Source organism: Kogia breviceps, chromosome 6, assembly GCF_026419965.1.
Source record: "Kogia breviceps isolate mKogBre1 chromosome 6, mKogBre1 haplotype 1, whole genome shotgun sequence".
Classification (NCBI taxonomy): domain Eukaryota; kingdom Metazoa; phylum Chordata; class Mammalia; order Artiodactyla; family Physeteridae; genus Kogia; species Kogia breviceps.
Genome location: NC_081315.1, coordinates 27,754,202 through 27,779,686, shown reverse-complemented (window position 1 = coordinate 27,779,686; position 25,485 = coordinate 27,754,202). Strand labels below are relative to the sequence as shown.

Genomic DNA, 25,485 nt, shown 5'->3' with positions numbered 1-25,485 from the left:
GGAGGGTGAAGTGGCAGGGTGGAGGTGGGCCAGGGCAGCAGATGATGGAAGCCCCAGAGGCAAAGTAGGAGTTGACCAGACAGACAGAGGGAAGCTCACCGAAACCAAAGGAGTTGCCGTGCCAAAGGAGAAGGGTGCGTGGTGATTTTGAGAAATGGGGACTTTCATTGTATCCAAGGAATGGAGAAAAATAGGGATGGAGACAATGAAAGGACCTGTAAACCACGCTGAGGGAGCCATTGAGAGGTTCTGAGCACGTCTGTAGAGCCTAGCGCCGCTGCTTCCAATGTGGCAACCACGGGCCATGTGTGGCTCTTGACACGTAAATTTAGTTACATTGAAAAGTGAGTTCCCCTGTCACACTAGCCACATTTCGAGGGCTCAAGCAGCCACATGCGGCCAGTTGCCATCATCTTGGGCAGGGCAGACGGTCGTATTGACAGTACTGATCTAGAGAGTCTATTAGAAGAAGAGCAGAGGGCCAGTTAGGATGCTGGTGCAGTGGTCCAGGTAAGAGATGGGGGCTGGGGGCTAAGTTACAGCAGGGGCAGGGGCACCTGGTACATATTCAGGTGGTGGAATGGATGGTTCTTGGTGGTGGATAGGACGGAGAGGTTGAGAGAGAGGAGGGAGCGGATCTAAGGTGACCCCCAGGATTCGGACGTAGGTTGGTGGATGGAGTGGCCCCAGCACTGGGCGAGGGGATGCAGGGGAGGAGCTTTGTGAGTGGAGAAGGTAAGCGTGTTTGGGATGTAGTGACTTGAGGTGCCCTGAGGAGTCCCTGGGGAAATGTCAGGCGAGCTCAGGGCTCCATGGAGATGAGGAGGAGGAAGCAAAGTGCTGATACTACCTGAGGAGGTACAGCACGTGGTGGTCACTGAAGCCCAGGGGTGTCGACAGAACTGCCTGGACATCAGTGTGGCCGTACGGTGGACAGAACCGAGCCCAGAGGAAGAGAACCACCAAGGGACCAAAACCAGGGAGGCGCCTGCAGAGAGTCTGGGCAGGAGCTGCCGCTGAGGTGAGATAAGAAGGCAAAAAGAGGGACACGGGGGACAAGCCAGGAAAGCGTGTGTCCCCCCTGTGCAAACGTTGGGGCAGAGGCTGCAGACAGGTCAGTTCGCAGACAGTCTGAAAACTTCAGTCGCCATAGCAACGAGGAGGTTTTTGTGAGGAAGAGCTGATTGATTCACCTAGGTTTCCAGTAACTCTGTCGGAAGCCTCAAAGCCAACAGGGGCCGCGGGAAGCTTTAAAAAGGTCAAGGTGTTGTCTGGTAAAGCCTTTTAGTAAAACTCCTTTAATAAAATAGAACTGTAAGTCTTTCTGTGATGTGATGGCAGGTATGTAAAAGGAGCATTTTGAATGTGGTTGAGCGAACTTGCAAAGTTTTGTGTTTATGTGTTTAGATACGGTGAAGAAATCACAGTAGATTAGCAAACTCTATCTTTATAAATAACCCCCAAACAAACTTTGTTATGGACCTAGACCCGTGTATGAGTAGTTCTGAATTAGTGAAAGCTTTATTATATATTATATACATATATAACCTACTATATATTAATACATGTATATGTACTATTTATAGATAAATGATAGACAGATAGATAGATAGGCAGGCAGGCAGACACATAGGTAGGTAGGTAGATAGATGGGTAGGTGAATGGATGGATGGATGTGAGTGTTTAGCATTGAAGAGCTACAGATACAGATATGAGATTTCATCATCAAAGGCAGCCATGATGCTTCAGAGCTGGTCTTGTGCATCAGGTCATGATTTTATCAGTAATGTCGGTCCTGAGTCCTTTCTCACCCATCACCTTCACATCACACCGTAGTTACAAGAACAGTTAATTTCCACTTGCAGCTGCAGAACATTATCTCCTTTGGTCTTTTGTGTTTGCTCATGGTTTTCTGCAGCTGACTTAATGCAAAACCTGGGTTATTTCCTTACCTCCTTGGCAAAGGTTGATTTCAAACGTTTAGATATTTTCAGTGGCTAATGTTTAGACTCTTTAAGACAATGCTTTACCAACTGCTGATCAATCACCCGGCCACATTCTAAGAGGCAGTTGTATTTGACTTGAGAGAAATGAGGAAACAAACTTCAGAACAGGGGCTTGTCATTTCTTTTTATCTTTTTAAATTGTGGTAAAATACACAAACAAAATTTACTACTTTAACCATTTCTAACTGTACAGTTCAGTAGTGTTAAGTCTATTCACATTGTTATGCACCCAATTTCCAGACCTCTTCATGTTGCAAAACTGAAACTCTATCCCTGTGAACTCCTGCTTCCCCCTCCCCGCACCAGAACAGCCACCATTCTGCTTCCTGTCTCTGAATCTGACTGCTCTAGGTACCTCATCTATGTGGACTCATACAGTATTTGTCTTTTGAGACTGGCCTGTTTCACTTAGTGTGATATCCTCCATTGCCATCCGTGTTGTAGCATGTGTCAGAATTTCCTTCCATTTCAAGGTAAATCATAATCCACTATATGTACAGACTACATTTTGTTTATCCATTCATCTGCCAACAGACACTTGGCTTGCTTTACTTCTTGGCTATTGGGAATAATGTTGCTGTGGACATGGGTGTGCAGATATCTCTTTGAGACCCTACGTTCAATTTGGGGGGTATATTCCTAGAAATAGAATTCCTAGGTCACATGATAATTCTATGTTAAATTCTTTGAGGAACCACCAAACTGTTTTCCAGTTATTTTTACCTTCCCACTAACAGGGCACAAGGGTTACAGTCTCACCAACACTTGTTATTTGCTGGGTTTTTTTTTTTTTTTTGATAGTGGCCATCCTAACAGGTTTTAAAGTAGTATCTCATTGTGGTATTGGTTTGCATTTCCCTAATGATTAGTGATACTGAACATCTTTCAGTGTGCCTATTGGCCATTCGTATGTCTTCTTTGGAGAATCGTCCAGTTTCTTCTTTACCCATTTTTTAAAATGGGTGGGGTTTTTTTTTGTTGAGTTGTAGGTGTTCTTTATATATTCTGAATTTTAACCCCTTATCCAATATATGATTTGCAAATATTTTCTCCCATTCCATGGGTTTTGTCTTGGTGTCAAAAATCTTTCTCTTATGAACTTACAATGATAACAGACAGTAGTTTGTTCCTTTTAATCCTTAACTGACAAAATTAAAGATTATGTCTGATCCCAATTTATTTAAAGAGAGGGGAAGAAGCATTTTTTCTTATGATAACCACTCCTTTGACTTCGTTATTCATTTCGTAAGTTTCATAAGTATACCCACAGAACAGGTGCCATTGTTCACAGCTAGTTTTGAAAATCTGTAAGAAAAGAAAGTCCTGTAAGGATGCCGGGGAGAAACTTGGACCTTGCCTTTTTCAGGGGGGTTAAGGGAATTGTGCATTCCATTTCCACCTGACCCCGTGAGATTTATGATGCCATAGGGTGAGCTTTCTGGGGAAAAAAAGCATCAGATAGAAAGATCCACTGAGGGTCCAGGAAGCCGTGCTCATAGAAAATCACATCTGACAAACAGGTGTCTTCCCAATCTGAAATCTGTCTAAGGAAGATTTTGGAAAACTATCTCATTGTCTAACACCTGTGTCTATAAATCCCCCCCTCTTAGGCAGCCTAAATCCCTCTTCTTACCATTAAAATAACTATATAATGCCTGGGATTTACCTAGTGCCTTTCTTCCTAAGTCCTAGCATTAAAGCCTTCTAATATCTCCATGAGGGAAGGATGAGTAAATACTACTATTTACACTTCATCACCTCATCTTAATTCCTTTCTCTATAAAAAGGGAATAATAGTAATACTTACTCATTTCTTTTTACCCTTTTTATACAGAAAAGAATTAAGCCAGGGAGTGATTAAGTGCATTTTCCCTGGTTCATGAGCGAGGCAGGCCCGGAAGGCAGGAGCAGAGGGGAGAGAAGCCCCTGTGGAGGATGGGAGTGCAGAGCCAGCCCTGCACCTGGTCAGCCCTATGGCTCCTAGTAGCTTAGCTGGCACTTCGGGGGCCCCGCACATAAAAGGGCCCCCCTCTTGGCTTAATGGTCTGCTGTCACCATCTTGAAATTCTTAGCAAACTTTGAACAAGGGGCCCCAAGTTTTCATTTGGCCCTGAGCCCCACAAACAATGCCGCCTCTCCCGGGCATAATATAATCTTTTTAAGATCCTGTTGATCAGAGGAGATGCTGAGTGTGAAGAGCAGTTTGCAGCCCGTGGTGCACGGTGCACATGTGTCTATGGAAGAAGCAGGGGTAGGAAAGGCAGAAAGCTTCATTGGAGCAGGGCGTGAGGACTGAAGAGAACAAGAGACACCAGTGCACTGTAAAGGAACCTTAAAACTAAAATCATTTTAAATGACTGAGATTGAAAAGGCTGGGAAGATGCCAATGGATCGATTTAATTTATCACGGTCATGGTTCATGGGACTAGAAATTGTATATGGTTTCGCAGTACAGTAAATAAGTGTCCTTTTGGTGGACTATTTAGTGTCACTTTTGGGGTTTTTGTGCATTTTTGTTGGTGATTTTGCTGCTTAAAATTGTCCCCAGATGTACTGCTCACACACTGTCTTGTGCTTTTCAGCACAAGGAGGCTGTGATGTGACTTACGGAGAAAATAAGTTTCATTCGGGCATGAGTTATAATAATGCTGTTGGCCGTGAGTTCAGTGTGAAGGAATCAGCAACACACATGGGAATAAGGTGTCTTTAAACAGAAACACACGTAAAACAAGGTTACGTATCGCTTGTTTGATGAAAATGTTGTGACCAGTAGCTCGTGGGAACCTAACCCTCTATATCCCTAGGAGCAGAGGTTCTGTATTCGCTAACTCACTCTTGGCAATGACTTTATAGAACATAAGTACCGCGAACAATGGGAATCAACTGTAAATGTGTGTGACCCGCAGTGACTGTAGGTTCAAAGGCCAAAAATGGAAGACACGAGTGGTGGGAGCCCTCCATTTAAGTGACAAATTCTGGATCCTTTAAGCTGGGCAATGTCTTCGGTTCCCTAGTTCAACCCCTTTATGGACAAGGATTCTTTCTAAAGCCTTTTTTAAAAAAAATTTATTTATTTATTTTTGGCTGCTTGGGTTTTCGTTGCGGTGCACGGGCTTCTCATTGCAGTGGCTTCTCTTGTTGCAGAGGACAGGCTCTAGGCACGCGGGCTTCAGTAGTTGTGGCACGAGGGCTCAGTAGTTGTGGCGCACGGGCTTAGTTGCTCCGAGGCATGTGGGATCTTCCCGGACCAGGGCTCGAACCCGTGTCCCCTGCATTGGCAGGTGGATTCTTAACCACTGCACCACCAGGGAAGCCCTCTAAAGCATTTCTTAAAGCCTTGAAGAATCTGTATAATATTTGGAACACCAGATCTGGCCACCACCATATAACTTGATTCATACACTTTTTTTTGCCCACATTTAATATTTCTAAAATCAGGAAACATCTTATACTTGTTTTATTTATTTTAGCAAACAACCAAAACCTATTCTCCCAAGGCTGTTACTGAATCCCTGGGGTGCCTTCCAATCCAGGGCCAGCAAACTGTTTCCATAAAGGACCAGGTAGTAAATGCTGTAGGCCTTGTGGGTCGCATGGTCTTTGCCACAGCTACTCAGCTCTGTCACTGTAGCCTGAAAGCAGCCACAGATAATATCTAAATGAATGAGCATGGCTGGGTTCCAGTAAAACTTTCTCATATAATTTTCATCTGTCACAACATATTCTTTAGATTTTTTTGCAACCACTTAAAAGTGTAAAAAACAAAATGAAAAGACTTACAAACACCATTATTAGGTCAGATTTGCCCTGGAGGCCAGACTTTGCCAACCCCTGATTCATTCAGTGGCATCGTAGGATCAAAGGAATAAATTCAGCCACCTTGGTCTCTAGTGTCCCTGCTTGGATCAGAAGAGGCCTTTGGTCCTTAGCCAGTGGTGTCTGCCCCTTGTTACTCAGTGTTCCTTTTCTTTCAGAGACTGAAATAAGGATTTAACTGCTTAATCTTGATGTAACCAGACAGTAAAGTTGGTAACTTATAAATATGAATTGGTTTCGGTTTTTACGTTGTTCCATGTAGCGTACATTTGCAAGAAGGATCTAGAAAATATTGGAAACAAAAGTAGCAAAAGTTCATACTTCTATATACAGTAACGTGCCAATGCATTTCACACATAACCCTTTCATTAGATTCCCTTTGTTCAGCAATGTTCTAATTATCCCTTTATCTTTAAGCTCTACTTTCTGCTTTTGCATTGTGTCATTTTTCTTTGTGTTTTTCACATGTACAACAGACCTTATTCACAAGAAGGCGGAGCCGCAATCTAGAACGAGGCTTGTAACACAAGGAAACTTAAACAGAGTGGAAATTAAATAAATTTAAGTACCAAAAAAAAATAATCAGAAGGAAATTGAACCCATCTTGCTTAGCACAGCATCCAAACAACGTATTTTGAAGACTGAATATTCATCACTGACCAGAGATCAGTGACTGGTGTTGAATTTATTATAAAAATGGTGATGAGGAACGAATTAAAATGTAACCTCAGATAACAGTCAGATGCTGATGGATGGGGAGCAGGGGTGAGTGTTCAGAAATGCCCTTGGCTTTTCATGAGATGCTGAGCAGCCTGCTTCCCATCCCGGCCGCCAGCCCATTCCTGGGCACCTGGTGTGGCCCAGCTGCTCCAGCCCATACCAGCCTAGACTCAGGGACCAGCTCTTTGAGGCCACAGGGGACAACCCTGCCGTTGTCAGGCAGCTGGGCCTCTGGAAGCAGAGCCAGAGGTGCCCATTTTATGGCCTGGAGTCACCCTTGCAGGGGGTCCGCTTGCCTAGAATTTGCAGGCAGAGCTCACATGAGCAAGCAGCCCCATCGAGGCTTGTCTCCTGCTTCAGGGACACACTTGAATCCAGATGCCCACTTCCATGCGGGCTGGCCCTTGGCAGAGGACAGCAGTTTTTTAAAATAAGGAATCAACAAAAGTTACCCCTTCCAGATGGCAGCTTTGCTGCTGCCGGTGGTAGTTCAGAGCCCTGTAACACCCTACTAAGTTCCCCAAATGCCTCCTGTAGGCCAAGAATTTAGCTGATACATTGAGTGTACTCACAGTCAAGCTTTTGGCCAAAAAAAACCCTTTTGGTGAGTGTTTAAAATCCAATCTTTTTAGGTATTTTTCTGATGGCACCTTTTTTTTAAAATTGAAGTATAGTTGATTTACAATGTGTTAATTACTGCTATACAGCAGAGTGATTCAGTTATATATACATTCTTCTTCTAATATTCTTTTCCATTATGGGTTATCATAGGATAGTTTTTTAATTAAATTATTTATTTTTGGCTGCGTTGGGTTTTCGTTGCTGCATGCAGGCTTTTCTCTAGTTGCGGCGAGCTGGGGCTGCTCTTCGTTGCGGTGCGCAGGCTTCTCACTGCGGTGGCTTCTCTTGTTGCAGAGCGTGGGCTTCAGTAGTTGTGGTTCGTGGGCTCTAGAGAGCAGGCTCAGTAGTTGTGGTGCACGGGCTGTAAAGCGTAGGCTCAGTAGTTGTGGCGCACGGACTTAGTTGCTCCGCGGCATGTGGGATCTTCCCGGACCAGGTCTCAAACCTGTGTCCCCTGCATTGGCAGGTGGATTCTTAACCACTGCACCACCAGGGAAGTCCTACCACAGGATATTGAATATAATTCCCTGTGCTATACAGTAGGACCTTGTTGTTTATCCATTCTATATATAAAAGCTTACATCTGCTGACCCCAACCTCTCATTCCACCCCTCCTCCAACCCCCTCCCCTTTGACAACCACCAGTCTGTTCTCTATGTCCGTGATTCTGTTTCAGAGATAGGTTCATTTGTGTCATGTTTTAGATTCCACATATAAGTGATATCATATGGTATTTGTCTTCCTCTTTCTGACCTACTTCATTTAGTGTGATAATCTCTAGTTGCTTCCACGTTGCTGCGAATGGCATTATCCCATTCTTTTTTATGGCTGAGTAGTATTCCATTGTGTATGTATACATCACATCTTCTTTATCCATTCATCTGTCAGTGGACATTTAGATTGTTTCCATGTCTTGGCTATTGTGAATAGTGCTGCTATGAACATAGAGGTGCATGTATCTTTTTGAATTATACTTTCATCTGGATATATGCCCAGGAGTGGGATTGCTGGATCCTATGGTAATTCTATTTTTAGTTTTCTGAGGAACCTCCATACTGTTTTCCACAGTGGCTGCACCAGCTTACATTCCCACCAACAGTGTAGGAGGGTTCTCTTTTCTCCGCACCGTCACCAGCATTTGTTATTTGTAGACTTTTTAATGATGGCCATTCTGACACATTTAAGGTGGTACCTCATTGTAGTTCTGATTTCATTTCTCTAATAATTAGTGATGTTGAGCATCTTCTCATGTGCCTATTGGCTATCTATATTTCTTCTTTGGAGAAAGGTCTGTTTAGTTCTTCTGCCCATTTTTCAATTGGGCTATTTGTTTTTTTGTTGTTGAGTTGTATGAGCTGTTGGCATATTTTGGAAACAAGGACCCTTGTTGGCTGCATCAGCCTGTAGGCTGTCTTTTCATTTTGTTTATGGTTTCGCTTGCTGTGCAAAAGCTTCTAAGTTTGATTAGGTCCCATTTGTTTATTTTTGTTTTTATTTCTATGCCTTGGGAGACTGACCCAAGAAAACATTGGTATGATTTATGTCAGAGAATGTTTTGCCTGTGATCTCTTCTAGGAGATTTATGGTGTCCTGTCTTATGTTTGTCTTTAAGCCATTTTGAGTTTATTTTTGTGTATGGTGAGAGCATGTGTTCTAACTTCATCAGTTTACATGCGGCTGTCCAACTTTCCCAACACCACTTGCTGAAGAGACCTTTTCCCATTGTATATTCTTGCCTCCTTTGTCAAAAATTAATTGACCATAGGTGTGTGGGTTTATTTCTGGGCTCTCTATTCTGTTCCATTGATCCCTAAGTCTGTTTTTGTGCCAATACCATGCTGTTTTAATTACTGAAGCTCTTTAGTATTGTCTGAAGTCTGGGAGGGTTATGCCTCCTGCTTTCTTCTTTTTCTTCAGGATTGCTTTGGCAATTCAGGGTCTCTTATGGTTCCACATGAATTTTAGGATTATTTGTTCTAGTTCTGTGAAAAATGTCATGGGTAATTTGATAGGGATCACATTAAATCTGTGGATTGCTTTGGGTAGTATGGCCATTTTAACAATATTAATTCTTCCAATCCAAGAGCATGGGATCTCTTTCCATCTCTCTGAATCATCTTCAGTTTTTTTTATCAGTGTTTTTATAGTTCTCAGAGTATAAGTCTTTCACCTCCTTGGTCAGGTTTATCCCTGGGGGTGCGATTTTAAAAGGGATTTTTTTTTACATTTCCTTTCTGATATTTCATTATTGGTGTAAAGAAATTCAACCAGCTTCTGAATGTTAATTTTGTATCCTGCTACCTTGCTGAATTCGTTTATCAGTTCTAGTAGTCTTTGTATGGAGTCTTCAGGGTTTTCTATATATAGTATCATATCATCTGCATATGACAACTTTACCTCTTCCCTTCCAATTTGGATACCTTTTATTTCTTCTTCTTGTCTGATTGCTATGGCTAGGACTTCCAGTACTATGTTGAATCGAAGAGGTGAGAGTGGGCATCCTTGACTTGTTCCAGAATTTAGCATGAAGGCTTTCAGCTTTTCACCATTGAGTATTACATTGGCTGTGGGTTTGCCATAAATAGCTTTTATTATCTTGAGGTATGTTCCCTCTATACCCACTTCGGTAAGAGTTTTTATCATGAACGGATGTTGACTTTTGTCAAATGCATTTTCTGCATCTATTGAGATGATCATGTGGTTTTAGTCTTTTGTTGATATGATATCACATTGATTGATTTGCATATGTTGAACCATCCTTGTGAACCTGGGATGAATCCCACTTGGTCGTGGTGTATGATCTTTTTTTATGTGTTGTTGGATTTAGGTACCTTTTTTTACTGAGATATAACTGACATAACATTTTGTAAGTTTAAGATGTCCAACATATTGCTTTGATACATTTATATATTACGAAATGATTACCACCATAGCATTAGCTAACACCTATCATGTCACGTAATTATTCCTTTTTTGTGGTAGGAACGATTAAGACCTAGTCTGTTAGCAACTTTATAAAGCAGTATTGTTGTCACTGTGGTGTGCATTAGATCTCTAGGACTTATTTATCTACGGGTTGCAAGTTTGTACCTTCAAACAACATCTCCCTACGTCCCCCAGTCCCCTGGTAACCATTCTTCTACTCTGTTTTTGAGGGTTTGGCTTCTATAGATTCTACATATAAATGAGATCATAGAATACTTGTCTCTCTCTGTCTGACTTATCTCACTTAGCATAATGCCCTCACAGTCCATCAGTGTTGTTGCAAATAGCAGAATTTGCTCCTTTCTCATGGCTGAAAAATAGTGTGTGTGTGTGTGTATATCACACCTTCATCCATTGACACTTAGGTTGTTTCCATATCTTGGCTGTTGTGAATAATGCTGCAGTAAATATGAGAGTGCACATATCTCTTTGATATCCTGCTTTCCTTTCCTTCAGCTATATACCCAGGAGTGGAGTTGCTGGAGCATAGGTTAGTTCTAATGTTTTGAGGAACCTCCATACTGTTTTTCCATAGTAGCCAAACCACTTTGCATTCCCACCAACAACAGTGCACAAGGGTCCCCTTTTCTTCACATCCTCACTAGCACATATCTCGTCTTCTTGGCGATAGCCATTCTAACAGGTGTCATCATCTGATATCAGTGAGTTGATATTTCGTTGTGCTTTTGATTTACATTTCCCTGGTTAATGATGTAGAGCATCCTTTCATGTACCTGTTGGCCATTTGAATGTCTTCTTTGGGAAAATGTCTATTCAGCCCCTCTGCCCATTGTTTAATCAAATTGTTTATTATTGAGTTATATGAGTTTTTAATATATTTTGGATATTAATCCCTTATCTGATATATGGTTTGAAGATACTGTCTCCTATTCTGTCGTTTGCCTTTTCATTTTTTTTTCTTTTGCTCTGCAAAAGCATTTTAGCTTGATGTAGTCATACGTGTTGAACTTTGGTGTCATGTCTAAAAAATCATTGCCAAACCCATGTCAAGGCACTTCTTTCTTATGTTTTCTTCTATGATTTTTACAGTATCAGGTCTTATGTTTAAGTCTTTAATCCATTTTGAGTCCAGTTTTAGTCTTCTGCATGTGGTTATCCAGTTTTCCCAACACCATTTGTTGAAGAGACTATGCTTTCCCCATTGAGCGTTCTTGGCTCCCTTGTCAAATGTTAGTTGATCAAAAATGCAGAGGTTTATTTCTGGGCTCTCTTTCTGGTCTGTAAGTCTATGTATCTATTTATTTGCCAGTATCTTACTGTTTTAATTACTGTGGTTTTGTAGAAAAGTTTGAAATCAGGAAGAGTGATGTCTCTGACTCTTCTTCTTTCTCAAGATTGCTTTGGCTATTTGAAGCCTTTTGTGGTTCCATACAAGTTTTAGGATTGTTTTTGCTACTTCTATGAAAAATGCCATTGGAATTTTGATAGGGATTGTGTTGAATCTGCACATGGTTTTGAGTAGTATGGACATTTTAACAATATTGTCCTTTGATTCATGACCATGGGATGTCTTTCCATTTGTTTGTGTCTTCTTCAACTTCTTTCATCATGGTCTTGTAGTTTTCATTGTAAAGATTAAAGGTCTTTCACTTCTTTGGTTAAATTTCTTCCTAAGTATTTTATTGTTTTGAAGCTATTGTGAATGGGATAGTTTTCTTTTTCATATGTTTCACTGTTAATATATAAAAATGCAACTGACTTATGTATGTTGATTGACCTCTGCAACTTTACTGAATTTGTTAATTAGTTCCAACATTTGGGGGGCTTTGTATTTAGGATTTTCTGTATATAAGATCATATCTGCAAACAGAGGTAATTTTACTTATTATTCTTTCCTGATTTGGATGCCTTTTATTTCTTTTTCTTTACTAATTGTTCTAACTAGGATTTCCAGTACTACATTGATTAAGAGAGGTGAGAGTGGGCACCCTTCTCTAGTTCCGGATATTAAATGAAGAAAAGCTTTCAGTCTTTCTCCATTGAGTATAATGTTAGCCCTGAATTTGTCATATATGGCCTTTATTACATTGAGGTATGTTCCCTCAATACCCAATTTGTTGAGGGTTTTTATCATGCAAGGATGTTGTATTTTGTCAGATGCTTTTTCTGCATTTATTGAGATGATTATATAATTTTTATTTTTAATTCTGTTAATGTAGTGTATTTATTTATGTTGAACCATCCTTGCATCCCAGGGATAAATCCCACTTGGTCATGGTGTATAATCCTTTTACTGTAATGCTGAATTTCATTTGCTAATCTTTTGTTGAGAATTTTTGCATCTATATTCATCAGGGATATTGGCTTATAGTTTTCTTTTCTTTGGCTTTGGTGTCAGAGTAATGCTAGCCTGGTAAAATGAGTTTGGAAGTATTCCTTCTTCAGTTTTTAGGACAAGTTTGAGGAAGACTGACATTAATTCTTCTCTAAAGGTTTGGTAGAATTTGCCAGTGAAGCCAGCTGATCCAGGGTTTTCTGTATTTGGAGATTTTTGATTACTGATTCAGTCTCCTTACCAGTTATTGGTTAGTTCAGATTTTCTGTTTCTTCCTGATTCAGTCTGAGCAGGTTGTGTGCTTCTAGGAGTTTATCCATCTCTTCCAGGTTACCAGACTCGTTAGCATATTACTGTTCTTAGTAGTCTCTTATGATCCTTTGTATTTCTGTAGTATCAGTTGTAATGTCTCGTCTTTCATTTCTGATTTTACTTGAGTCTTCTCTCTTTTTTTCTTAGTCTACCTAAAGGTTTGTCAGTTTCATTTATCTTTTAAAAAAACCCAACTCTTAGTTTCATTGATTTTTTTTTCCTATTGTTTTTCTGGTCTCTATTTCATCTATTTCCATTCTGATCATTGTCATTTCCTTCCTTCTGCTAACTTTGGATATAGTTTGTCCCTTTTTTCTCCTGGTTTCTTGAAGTGAAAATGTAGGTTATTTATTTGAGATCTCTCTATTTTCTTAATGTATGCATTTATCACCATAAACTCCCTCTCAGAACTGCTGTTACAGCATCCCATGGATTTTGGTATGTTGTGTTTCCGTTTTTATTTGTTCTGAGATATTTTTAAAATTTCTTCTTTGACCAATTTGTTATCCAGGAGTCTACATATTTGTAGATTTTCCAGCTTTCCTCGTTGAACTCTAGCTTCATACTATTGTGGCCAGAAGATACTTGGTATAATTTCATTCTTCTTAAATTTGCTGAGACTTATCTTGTGTTCTCCCACATGGTCAATCCTGGAGAATGTTCCATGTACACCAGAGATGAATGTATATTCTGCTTCTGTTGGATGGAATGTTCTCTTAATGTCTGTTAGGTCTATTTGGCCTAGTATATGGTTCAAGTCCCATGTCTCCTTATTGATTTTCTGTCTGGACGATCTGTTCATTGCTGAAAGTAGGGTGCTTAAGTCCTTTACTATTATTGGATTGTTATATATTTCCCCCACCAGATATGTTAGTATTTGCTGAATATATTTAGGTGCTCTGATGTTGCATATGTGTGTGTGTGTGTGTGTGTGTACACACACACACTTATGTTTTCTTGATGAATGTACCCCCTTTATCATTATATATTGACCTTCTTTGATGCTTGTTACCATTTTTGGCTTAAAGTCTATTTTGTCTGTAATAAATATAGTTACTCCCACTTTCTTTTCGATTCTACTTGCATGGAACATCTTTTTCCATTCTTTCACTCTGAACCTGTGTGTGTCCTTAAAGCTGAAGTGAATCTCTTGTAGCTAGCATATAGTTGGGTCTTGATATTTTACCCATCCAGCCACTCTGTGTCTTTCGACAGTGAATTCAGTACATGTACATTTAGAGGTATCACTGGTATGTAAGGACTTAGTAATGCCATCCGGTTCATTGTTTTCTGGTTGATTTGTATTTTCATTGTTTCTTTTTCCGCTGTTTCTGCCTACCTTTGTAAATTGACATTTTCCATTTTGGTATGCCTGTTTCCCTTTTCTTTATCTCTTGTGCATCTACTCTAGGTTTTTTGGTTTGTGGTTATCATGAGGCTTACATAAGACATTGCATAGATAAAACAGTCCATTTTAAGTTCATAGCAACCTAACTTCAATTGTCTACACAGGCTACCCCCTTTTATATTTCTGATGTCATTATATAATTTTATATTGTGTATTTAACAAATTATAGTCACTATAATTATTTTTGATACTCTTTTACTTTGACCTTTATAGTATAGTAAAGTGGTTAACATACCATCCTATTACAGAATTAGGATTTTCCAAGTCTGACTGTATATTTACCCTTACCAGTGTCTTGTATACTCATATGTTTTCATGTCACTGATTAGCATATATTCATTTCAGCTTGAAGTACTCCTTTCAGCAGTTCTTTCAAGGGGAGGGGGGTCTAGTGGTAATGAACACCCTCAGCTTTTGTCTGTTTTGGAAAGTCTTTTTCTCCTATGTATTTGAAAGATAATTTTGCCAGATAGTTTTTGGCTGGCAGTTTTTTTCTTTCAACACTTTGAATATGTGATTCTACTCTCTCCTGGCCTGTAGGGTTTCTGTTGGGAAATCTTCTTTTTCCCCTGGCTATTTTTAGATTTATTTTTGATGTATGACAGTTTCATTATAATGTCTTTTAGAGTAAGCCTCTTTGCATTGACAAAACAGAGTGAACTATTAACCTTGTGAACTTGGATGTCCATTTTTCTCCCCAAGTTTGGGAAGTTCTTGGCTATTTCTTTAAATAAATTTTCTGCCCCATATCCCTCTCTTCTCTTTCTGGAATCCTGATTTTTCTAATGTTAGGTTTTTTGATGGAATCCCTTAGATCACATAGATCTTCACTCTTTTTCATTCTTTTTTCTTTGTTCTCCTTTAATGTGAGTATTTTGAAATCTTCTGACTCACTTATTCTTTCTTCCTTTTGCTCTGCTTTACTGCAGATGCTCTCTATAGCATTCTTCACTTCATTCCATAAGCTCCTCAGCTCCAGAATTTCTGCTTGGTTCTTTTTTATGATTTGTGTTTCTTTGGTAAATTACTAATTTTGAGACTGTATTTTTTCATGATTTTGTTGAATTGTCTTTGAGTTTTCTTGTAGCTCACTGAGTTTGTGCAAAACAGCAATTCTTGAATTTAGCTAGATTGCACAAGTCCATGCCTTTGAGCTCAGTTATTAGAGAATTATCTTTTGGTGATGACATGTTTTCTTGATTTTTCATATTCCTTGTAGTTTTGGGTTGCTTTTCTTTTGCGCTTGAAGCGGCAGATACTGTCTTCAATTATTGCTAGTTGCCTTCAGATGGGATAGTCTGTTCATTGGTGCTCTTACTATCTGGGGTTTTTCTGCCTTTGTACGGATACATCTGTTCCACTCTGTTTTGCTTCTCGTTGTGGCAGAATTCTTCAGCTTTTAATGTCTTTTCTGGTTCTTACAACTCCCCAGGCTGGCTACTAGATACCTCTTTTTGTTTTCCAGAAAGTGGCACCACTGTAGCTCAAGTTTGTAGTTTCTCCGTAGCCCACAGATCCTGGCCTGTTTTCTGAGCACGCTTCCTGTCTACTGCAGCTCACTCTTGCCACCACACTCAGGAGTGTGCACAAGATGCCAGCTGCAGAGTGGGGGGAGGTATGAGTGTAGCACTCAGGGATTGGGGGGGTACCTGTGGACCCTCTAGGGAGATCCCCAGGTGTAGTATTCCCAGAGGCTCAGGGTAGACCTTAATGGGTATGTCCCTTTAATGCCCTTGGATACTCTTATCTGTCTCTTTCCCAATCTCCTCCCTCCTCCTCCCAGTCATGGAAGTCCCACCTTAGTACTCTGGCTGCCACTGGTTTCTCCAGCTGTATCCTGCAACACGAGGGTAGCCAAGCACTCACTCACCACTCTCCTTTTCTCCTGTGGGAGAGGTTGCCGCCACCTGATAATTTGGCCTGATGTCACCAGGGGCTGGGAGAGCGCTGGTAAGGTTCTTTCCTCTCCACTCCTTCCAAACTCATTTAGTTGTATTGCTCCAGGGGTGTGCAGGAGTCTCCCCTTGGGAAGGCTGATTTTCTGCAATTTCTCCCTTGTCAGTGGGTATCTGCCCAGGTCAGCAGTCTCCAGGTATTTTCCTGACCATGGCAAGAGGGGTTGGGACAGGTTCACTGCTCCACTGGTTTCACAGCCCATGCCAAAGTCTGTCTGCTTATTACCAGATGCACAGATGGGCAAGACTCCTCCCCAGGTCCCTTTGCACGTGGGACCGGATCCCAGAGCTCCACAAAGGTGCTTTTGTTCATGGATAGATGACTAAGTCTTTGTTGAAAAGGGGGGATTGTCAGCATCATGCTGTCATGATGCTGACAGTACTCTTTTATGGTCTCTTGCTGATACTTCTTCTCCCAGTTGCTTCTAGGAGGCCTTCAGGACTCTCCTAAACTCAGCCTCTAGTAGAGCCTGCCAGAAGCACTCAGTGGAGTAGCCTCACTGCAGGGCCTGGGTTTTCAAAGGGAATCCACGAGCAAATAGTCTAGCCTTGTTGTTAAAGGTACATTTTCTTCTGGGTGTCGAAACAAATGCTACTAAGTTGAGGGGGTGTTGTTACCATCACATGTTGCTGAGACATCACCAGCCAGAGAGAAGCAGTCCTGCATGGCCACGGGGCCCCATCCTGTGCACACGCCAGCATCTTCCACACTAGCCCGCACTGGGTGGAGGTGTTGTGGGTTTTGAATGAAGCCCAGACTCGAATATTATCACTGTGCATCATTTTCCAGCATTCAGAAGGCTACTGCTAGAACACCTGGGGTAAACAGTTGCTAGCCATTTCTGTCTATTACTGTTACAGTATTTAGAGTTGAAGCTGTGTATCTTTTGCCCCTAATGCTATCAATACATCTGGCTAAAATTCTGCTCTTTGCAAATAAAGCTTCAAACCTCCCAATGCTCAATTCAAGCCAAAGCTCCATCCTCATGAGGTGAAAGTTCTGGAGTCAGCAGCTGACTTATGACATGGGCTTGCTGTTGAAAACCCGTGGGACCCTACCCAGAGAGGCTGTTATCATTCAGTTGCTCCGTCACTGCTCACTGATTGTGTAATCCTGGAACAGCAGTGCCGAACCCTCCCTGCGTGCCCCTCCCTCCAAGAGACTGCAGCTCATGGTGGGAGCAGGGCCCAGCTACGGGACTGCCACAGGTGATGACTCAGTGGAGAGAGTGGGGAATAGGCACCGACCGAGCCTGATAGCTTCAGTGTCGAACAAGCAAAGTGCCACCAGTCACCCTGTGACCTTGTCAGGCTCCACTGTGGCCCTGACATCGGGCTCTGGATCAATCATGCTGAGCGTCCAGCTAGACTTCTATGATCCCAACAGATGCATTTTGTACAGAGTGAAAAGTCAAGGCAGGACTTTTCTTTGATTCCTAATAATATGGACTCTTATTACTGATTATAATTAGGGTTCTTGACTCTCCTTCTAGCCTAGTATTAACCAACCTCCCAGGCTGTGACCGTGGGGCCTGCCTGCCCCCAACCAACCCTCTGTACCTGGGGCAGAGGACAGGATGGCGCCTGGTGAGGGCACATGCATCATACCTGGCTGTCCCCACGTTTCCGGGCTCCGGCAGAGGTGCCTCTTGCCTTGCATCAGGCTGACACACGTGTAATGTGACCATTAGACACTTCGCTGTGACACAGCAGTTTGGCTCAGGAACCGGTATCTGTTCTGATGGGTCAACATCTCTGCTGACCCAACGGCATGCGACTCCCCAGCTCTTAGGACCTAGTCCCCACCACCTCATGCTCTGACCACCTGCAGCCTCGCCCTACCCGTGCCTTGTTTTTTCCAGGAGGGGGTGGTGCCCTCGTACCAACCTCAGCAACAGGCCAACTCAGACATTCACTAAGGGCCAGGGACTCCTAGGGCCCGGCGCGCTGGCAATGCACTGTGGGTCAGCAGCCCGGCCCAGAGTGGCCCTTGCCCTCCTCGCCCAGTGACCGGGGGGGTTCCTGGCTTCGATTCTCAGATGATCCCTGGCCCCAGCAACTGCAGTTGTTGGCTCAGGCCCTGCTGGGTTGGGATCCTCAGAAGTTTGCAGCCCTCCCAGGGCAGGCAGGGCAGGCAGGCAGGCTTGTGAGGCAGCCAGTGCCTTCCAGTAGCTGCTGGGGCCTCTAGGCATCTTGGCCAGTTACTGGTAATGGGGGGGGGGGTCCCCTCTCCAGGTGTTCACAGGGTCAGAGGCCCAGCCCTGGCCTTCCAGGCTGACCCCATGTGCCCCAGGAGAGCCCCCCCATCCCTCAGCAGCTGACATCTATTATGAACAGAAGCCCTGGGTATAGCTCATGACTGGAAATGAGCTGCTTTCCCAGTCCCTGGAACGTGGACAGAGATGGGTGGGAAATGCCAGCCCCCAGTTAATATGCAGGGTCTGTGAGTAGCATCTGGGACACCTAACCCCCAGCCAACCTGCCAGGAAAAACAGCCGAGCCCCTGGCCCCGGTCTCTCTCCATCTGGTCCAGTTCCCCACATCTCCTAGGCAGTACTCGTGTGGGTGTTAAAGATGGGGCAGGGGACCTGTCCCCGTTCACAGGCTCACAGAGGTGCTACCCCGCACACTGCCTCAGGTTCACGGACAGATTGATTCTGCTCCTTGCCTCTTGTTGTATATGGGGATCTGCAGGCAGTGCTGTCACCTGTTTACAAGCATAAACACTTAAGTGGCCCTGGCCCTGCAGGTAATGTGTCAGGGAATGTCAGCCAACAGGCTCCGCCTCACAAGCTTCCTGCTGCTCTGAACCCCTTGAGCGACCCCACAGTTGCTCCGAGTGCCACACGGCCCAGCTCCACACCCCCCCCCCCGCCCTCGGGTCATATGCCAAGGCCACCTTGGCACCATGACCTTCCTCCTCACCCCTGCCCGTACCTCAGACGCTCTGAGCACCGGGTGCCTTTATCTCTGGATTGAGCCAGTCGCAGCCCCGGAGACGTGGCAGCCAAGCAGAGCTGTCCTATGGGGGGGTTAACATGGCCTAGAAACTTGGATGTCAACCCTCGGGTTAAAATTTAAGAGGGAAAAACATCCTCCTTCACAGCCCTGAAGGGGGCCACCCAGAGGGACCTCGGGGGCAGCAGCAGGGGCAGAGATCAGGATGAACTTAAACTAGGTCCCGAGTGCCCTCGGCCGGTGCCACTGAAGGGCGTGACCCGCGGTCCACGGTGAGCCTCGTTTGTGGTACCACATCTGGAGAGCAGGACCCAGTGTGGCTTTTAGCTCTTGCCGCCACTGGCCCACCACCGGGAACAATTAAGAAACTTGCCACCCCAAGTCTATTTCAAGACTCTCTTTCCAGGAAAGGCCAAACACAAAGTTCCCCCACCCCACGTTTTATAGAAGGAAGGCCTGAGGACCAGGTTACACAAAGGTGACCCACAGCAGGTCTTGCAAGCTGTGTCCCAGTTTGCAGAGAAAAGTGATGGTTGAAGGAGTTTGGGAAGAGAGAGAGGATGACTGAGAATTGGCATCTGTTCAGCACTCACTCCATGCCAGTTCACTGATTCAACCTCTGCTGCACCCCTCTGCAGCAGATACTCTCATGGCCCCATTTTACAGATGGAGAAACTGAGGTGTATCATTCACTAAGCAAGCACAAGTGTGTCTGAACAAGCCCACAGCAGGTGGTGCCTTGTGCTGTTTCCCAGCTTATTTGGCCCCGACTTCCTGTGGGTACAGAAAAGTCAGTCCTTGGACCTACCTAGGGAGATAGCAGTCTACAGACTGAGGGCATATTCAGGCACAGACAGAAGCAGCAGGTCTATCTCCCAGTGAGTTTTTCTGGATTCCTGGTTTGTATCAAAGGCCTTTACCACACAGTTATTTACTACGTGGCTCAATTTAAGCCTGCTAATTGATTTGGTTTTTTTTTTTTTAATCCTGAGGGAAAGTTACAGATTTTCACTTAATAAAGTGAAAAACACTTTATTAAGATGAAAGTTATGACATGTAATGTTCACGTTTTCTGCTTTAATACAGTGGGAAATGACCAAAAGTCATTTTTCCCTTGATAGGATACAGAATTAACTAAAGAAAAATTAGAATGTATACTTTCTGATTTGAAAGTATATTCCTAGTAAAGAGACTAGCACCCAGTAATGCTATACTGCATTTGTGGGTTGGTTTGTTTTTTTTAATCTTACCGAATTGGGAGGAGTTCAGGTCCAGGAGGATAGGAAAGGTCCTTGGGTCACAGAGTAGGGAAAATGGCTGGACAGGCGGAAAGACATAGACGTTTTCCTTGATGTTTTCATGTTCTCCAAATGGCTGAGAATGGCTGAATGGATAAAGACGATATTAGATAAAGATGATATTATGTATCATCTTTATCCATATACACACAAACACACACATAATGGAATATGACTCAGACATGAGAATGAAGGAAACCCCACCATTTGCAACAACATGGATGGACCTAGGGAACATTATGCTAAGTGAAATAAGTCAGACAGAGAAAACTCATACTATATGATCTCACGTATATGTGGAATCCAAAAAAGCAAACTAATAGAGACAGAGAGTAGAATGGTGGTTACCAGCAGGTGGGGGAAATGAGGAGATGTTGGCCAAAGAGTATAAACTTCTAGTTATTAAGAGGAATAAGTTCTGGTGACCTAGTGTACAGCATGTATTACTATTACTATAGTAATAACGCTGTACTATATACGCAAAAGCTACTACGTGAGTGGATCTTAAAAGTTTCATCACAAAAGAGAAATGGTAGTTACGTACCTTGATAGAGGTGTTCATCATTTTGCAACATTATAAGTGTATCGAATCTACTACCCCTTTACACCTTAAACTCACACAAGGTTGTATGTCAGTTATATCTTAATAAAGCTGGGAATGCCCCAGCCCCCAGCTCAGGACTGGGAGCCTGAAGGAAGGAGGACACGGGGGAGATGAGGCCAGGGGGCTGCTGGTGGAAGTCTGGCTCCCCCTGCGGCCACCGCTCCATCGGCAGGGCCCAGCCAGGCCTCGAGGGGGCGCAGCACCTGCCCTTACAAGCTGGGGAAGGCCCAGCGCCAGGACCCAAAGCTACTACACGCAGGTGCTTGCCCCACCCAATTCACACATTTATAAGTGAGAATTGGATGAGAGCAATTCAGTGACCCTACCGCTATGAACTCTGTTACTGGCCGTGGCTGCTGATATATTTAAGACTCAACAATGACACAGCTCCTGTTTGAATCTGTTTTGCACAAAAGACCTACTACGTGCAGCAGACGTTGAGCGTCCTTCCTCCTCCCCCAAGACGGATGACTTAAGTCATGTTAATAAAGCAGCTTCATAGACACGGTGGGATTTGTGAATGTTGCTCTGAGCTTACGCCAGATTTAGGACTCAGAGGGGCCCGGAGACAAGGTGGGGATCGGGCCTTGATGTCACAGCCCCTCTGTCTGTCTGTTGCAGCTGGTGAGCGACTTGCTGGAATTTTGCTTCTATACCTTCCGGGAGTCCCAGGCCCTGAAAGTGGAGTTCCCAGCGATGCTGGTGGAGATCATCAGCGACCAGCTGCCGAAGGTGGAATCCGGGAACGCCAAGACCCTTTACTTTCACAGGAAGTGACGGGAGACATCTCACCAGAAGAACTTTGCCTTAAGTTTCCCCGTGTTACTACACACCCACGAAGGACCCAAGAAAATCATATTTCTGACACGTGATGGTCGATTCGTTGTTCAGCAGTTGCTCAAGTTGAAAATCATGTCAAGGGTTGGGAGGCAGGAGGGCAGGGTGACGTGGATTTGGCGAGACCTGCACAGTCTGAAAGGTTCTTCCCTCTCCAGCCCCCAGCACTTAGAAACACGTTCCTGTTCCTCTGGATGAAAAGCCATATCTAGTCAATAACTCTCTGATTTTGATATTTTAACAGATGGAAGTTTTAACTATGCCATGTAGTTTCTGGGATCGTTCGCTTGTTTTAAAAGGGTTCAAGGACTAACGAACTTTTTCAAGCTCACCCTTGGTTTGCACATAAAGCGTATAGTCAATATGGGGCATTAATATTCTTTCGTTATTTAAAAAAAAAAACAAAAACACAAAAAATATATACAGATTCCTGTTGTGTAATAACGGGGCACGTGGAGTGGACTAGCGACCCCCTGAGGGCACCGCTTCACCCACGTCTTTCTGCATCACTGGTATCCACGCCCTCTAGCCTCCATTTATTATTTAATTAGAACGGATAAGATGTTCAAACAAATGCCTTGGTTTCAATTTCTAGTATCTATTGTGTTGGCTTTACCAATAATTTTTGCAGTCTTTTGCTGTGCTGTACATTACTGTATGTATAAATTGTGAAGGACCTAAAATAAGGTATAAGGAACTTTTGTAAATGAGACACATACAAAAAAAAAAAAAACACTTTAATGGTTAATAGGATGAATGGGAAAGTATTTTTGAAAGAATTCTATTTTGCTGGAGACTATTTAAGTACTATCTTTGTCTAAACCAACAAGGTAAAAAAAAAAATTTTTTTTTTGTAAAGTGAAACGTTCTGCATGCATCATGAACCGTTTACAGTGTATTTAAGAAAGGGAAAGCTGTGCCTTTTTTAGCTTCATATCTAATTTACCATTTTACAGTCTCTGTTGTAAATAACCACACTTAAACCTCTTCGGTTGTCTTTAAGCCTTTCTACTTCTGTACTTTCGTTTCGTCCTTGGTCTCCCGCTTGGGGTGTTCGTGGGACTTGAGCACGTTTTCCGGCTTCGGCTCCATCCTCCTTCCACCGGGGACGGCGCGCTGTGGTGTCTGCAGCTCCTTGAAGGCGTCCGTCATTGGATGACATCGCCCCCCTCCCCGCCCCGAGAGGATGTCTGGGGAGTGCAGCAGCTCTAGGAAAGGTGCCTCTTTTCCATTTTCCTCAAGAAGCAGAATCAGCTTTAGGGGAGAGAGAGACTGGAAATGCGATGGCTCGGAGCGTATCCTCATCCCATTTTAGAAAATCTAAATTTTCTCCTTTGGGGGGAAAAGAATTCCATGCACGCGCTACGTCTGCAAAAGGTGAAATGTTCACTTCTGGTCTCAGAAGGGGTTGTTGCACTCCTGGCACTGGTCATGGGAACACGGAGGTCATGGCAGGAGGCATGGGGAAGGTGTGTGTGGGCACGGCACGGTTCAGTCAGAACGGCGAGGAGACTGCACGATAATTAGAGGGTTTTTAGATTTTTAAAAGGTAGGTTTTAAAAATGAATTTTATACGTAAACTGTTTTGGAAAAAAAAGAAAAACTACAGATCATATAAGCAAGACAGTGGCACTAAAATTTTTAATTCACTAATCTGTTTGGCACTGATGCAATTTATGGCTTTTTCTCTTGCCCCAAATCACAAACATATATATCTTTGGGGAAACTTAACAATATGATTGCACTAAATACTTTGAATAGAGGCCAAAATTAATCTTTTTAAAGTGATGATAATCATCAGGTACTCAGTGAAATCGTATTCTTTTCCAAAACCTAAAAGCTGTAGCTGGAGAAGCCCAAGGCCGGGAGATGGCAGCATTGGGGTCAACACTTTTCTCCAGGGTTCACCATGCAGGCAACATTACCATGTCTTTCAGAAGACACCTGCCTTATGCAAGGGGAAACCTGTGAAAGCTGCACTCTGAGGGAGGAGTTTCTCTTACATAATTTGCAGTTTCAAGAATTTAATTTTTACGCAGATCTTTAAATACAGTCAACTTACATGCACAGCAATATGAAAGCCACACATGGAAGGTGATAAATACACAGCATGCAGACTGGGAGTTTCTAGAAAAGAAATGGCTTCACAAGAGCAGCTTTTAGCTCAGACTGACTTTTTATGAAATCGGAATCTTGATGTAACCAGGTTTGGGATGGAGACGGTCTGCATCAGCTTTTTGTATTAATGAAGTTACTGGCTCTTTGTGTGTCTCCAGGTAACTTTGCTTGATTAAACAGCAAAGCCATATTCTAAATCCACTGTTGAATGCCTGTCCCAGTCCAAATTGTCTGCTCTTATTTTTGTACCATATTGCTCTTAAAAATCTTGGTTTGGTACAATTCATAATTCACCAAAACTTCTTCATATAATTAAAAAAAGACACTAAATTAGTTTAAAATGAAGCAATTTATATCTTTATGCAGAAACATATGTCTGTCTTTGCAAAGGACTGTAAGCAGATTACAATAAATCCTTTACTTTAATCACTTGTTGTTTTGGAAATGGTTCATTTGAACATCTGTAGGAACACGTGGATTTTGTGCCCTTTTAAACCTGGATTATATGCCCTTCTGCCTACATCCAAGATGGACTCACCACTTTATCCCCCATGTTAGAAAGCCCTGTGTAATCCACATATTAATTATCCTCTTTGGGCACTGGTTAGATGTCCTGTTTCTTACTGCTATTTGGTTCACTGAAATACCCCACAACAATTTTGTAACAATAACTACTACTGATGTAGCCACTAAATGCTATAGGTACATTGCCTCATGTATCTTCGCAACCACACGGAAGCTTGTTCATTTTACAGACTTCGAGACTCACCGGAGTAGACCAGATGCCCCGTCTCATTGCCAGGTCTTCCTCCATACAGTGGAGCCTTGCTCTCACCCCAGGTCCTCTTGGACTATCAAGAGACTCCATTCCCACCAGCTGTGACGCTTCTCACGTTCCATACAGGCTGCTTCCCTTGACGTCACTCATTAATACGAACCACAAAAGAGCAGTAAGCAATTATGAGTTCATCTTAAAACTCGAAAACATGTTTTTCCCACAAGAGAAATTCAGGTACATTGTTAATGTGTCATTTAACTGGTGATTGGTCGAACTAGAAGATTATTTGAAAGTTAACCATAACTTTGCTTTAACACAACTGATATATTTCTGGAACACAACATAGCCGTGAAACACAGCACAGGGGAAAAAAAACTATTTAAAAAACTTTTGTGCACAAATTTGTAAAGCCTTAATTGACAATGAAGGTAATTTTATATCTTAAAATTTATGCAACCTGACCTATTAGGGAGCACAGTTTGTCGCGGAGAGCCCCTAACTTTAAACAAAAGCCATCGTGGGCTGTGAATCTGCTGTGGCCAGTGGTGGGGGGCAGGGTGGAGGCTCCAGGGTTGTGCACTCTTGGCTAAAGCAGGTACCCTTTCTGAATAGAGCAGGCTCGTTCTTGGGTCAAGTGTGACTGCATTTCTAAGACTAAAAGTGCTCTCGGGCCCAAAGGATCCAGCTGCACATTTAGGAATCATTAGCTAAGTACTAAGTCTCTGCCACTGAGCCAGCCAGCCCCTGTATGCCAAAGCAGTAAAAATTATGCA

At 42.9% G+C, this 25,485-nt stretch overlaps 1 protein-coding gene across 3 annotated transcripts in view; it reads left to right on the top strand.

The window, feature by feature from the left end:
• The window catches only part of NR3C2 (nuclear receptor subfamily 3 group C member 2), a 378,984-nt gene extending 354,622 nt beyond the window's left edge, over positions 1-24,362 (top strand). For all 3 annotated transcript variants that reach the window (XM_067035635.1, XM_059066724.2, XM_059066723.2), the window contains exon 9: positions 21,601-24,362. In XM_067035635.1, coding sequence (XP_066891736.1) covers positions 21,601-21,756 — 156 coding nt within the window. In that variant the 3' untranslated portion in view covers positions 21,757-24,362. The remainder of the gene's footprint in view (positions 1-21,600) is intronic.
• Positions 24,363-25,485: the final 1,123 nt, after the last annotated feature.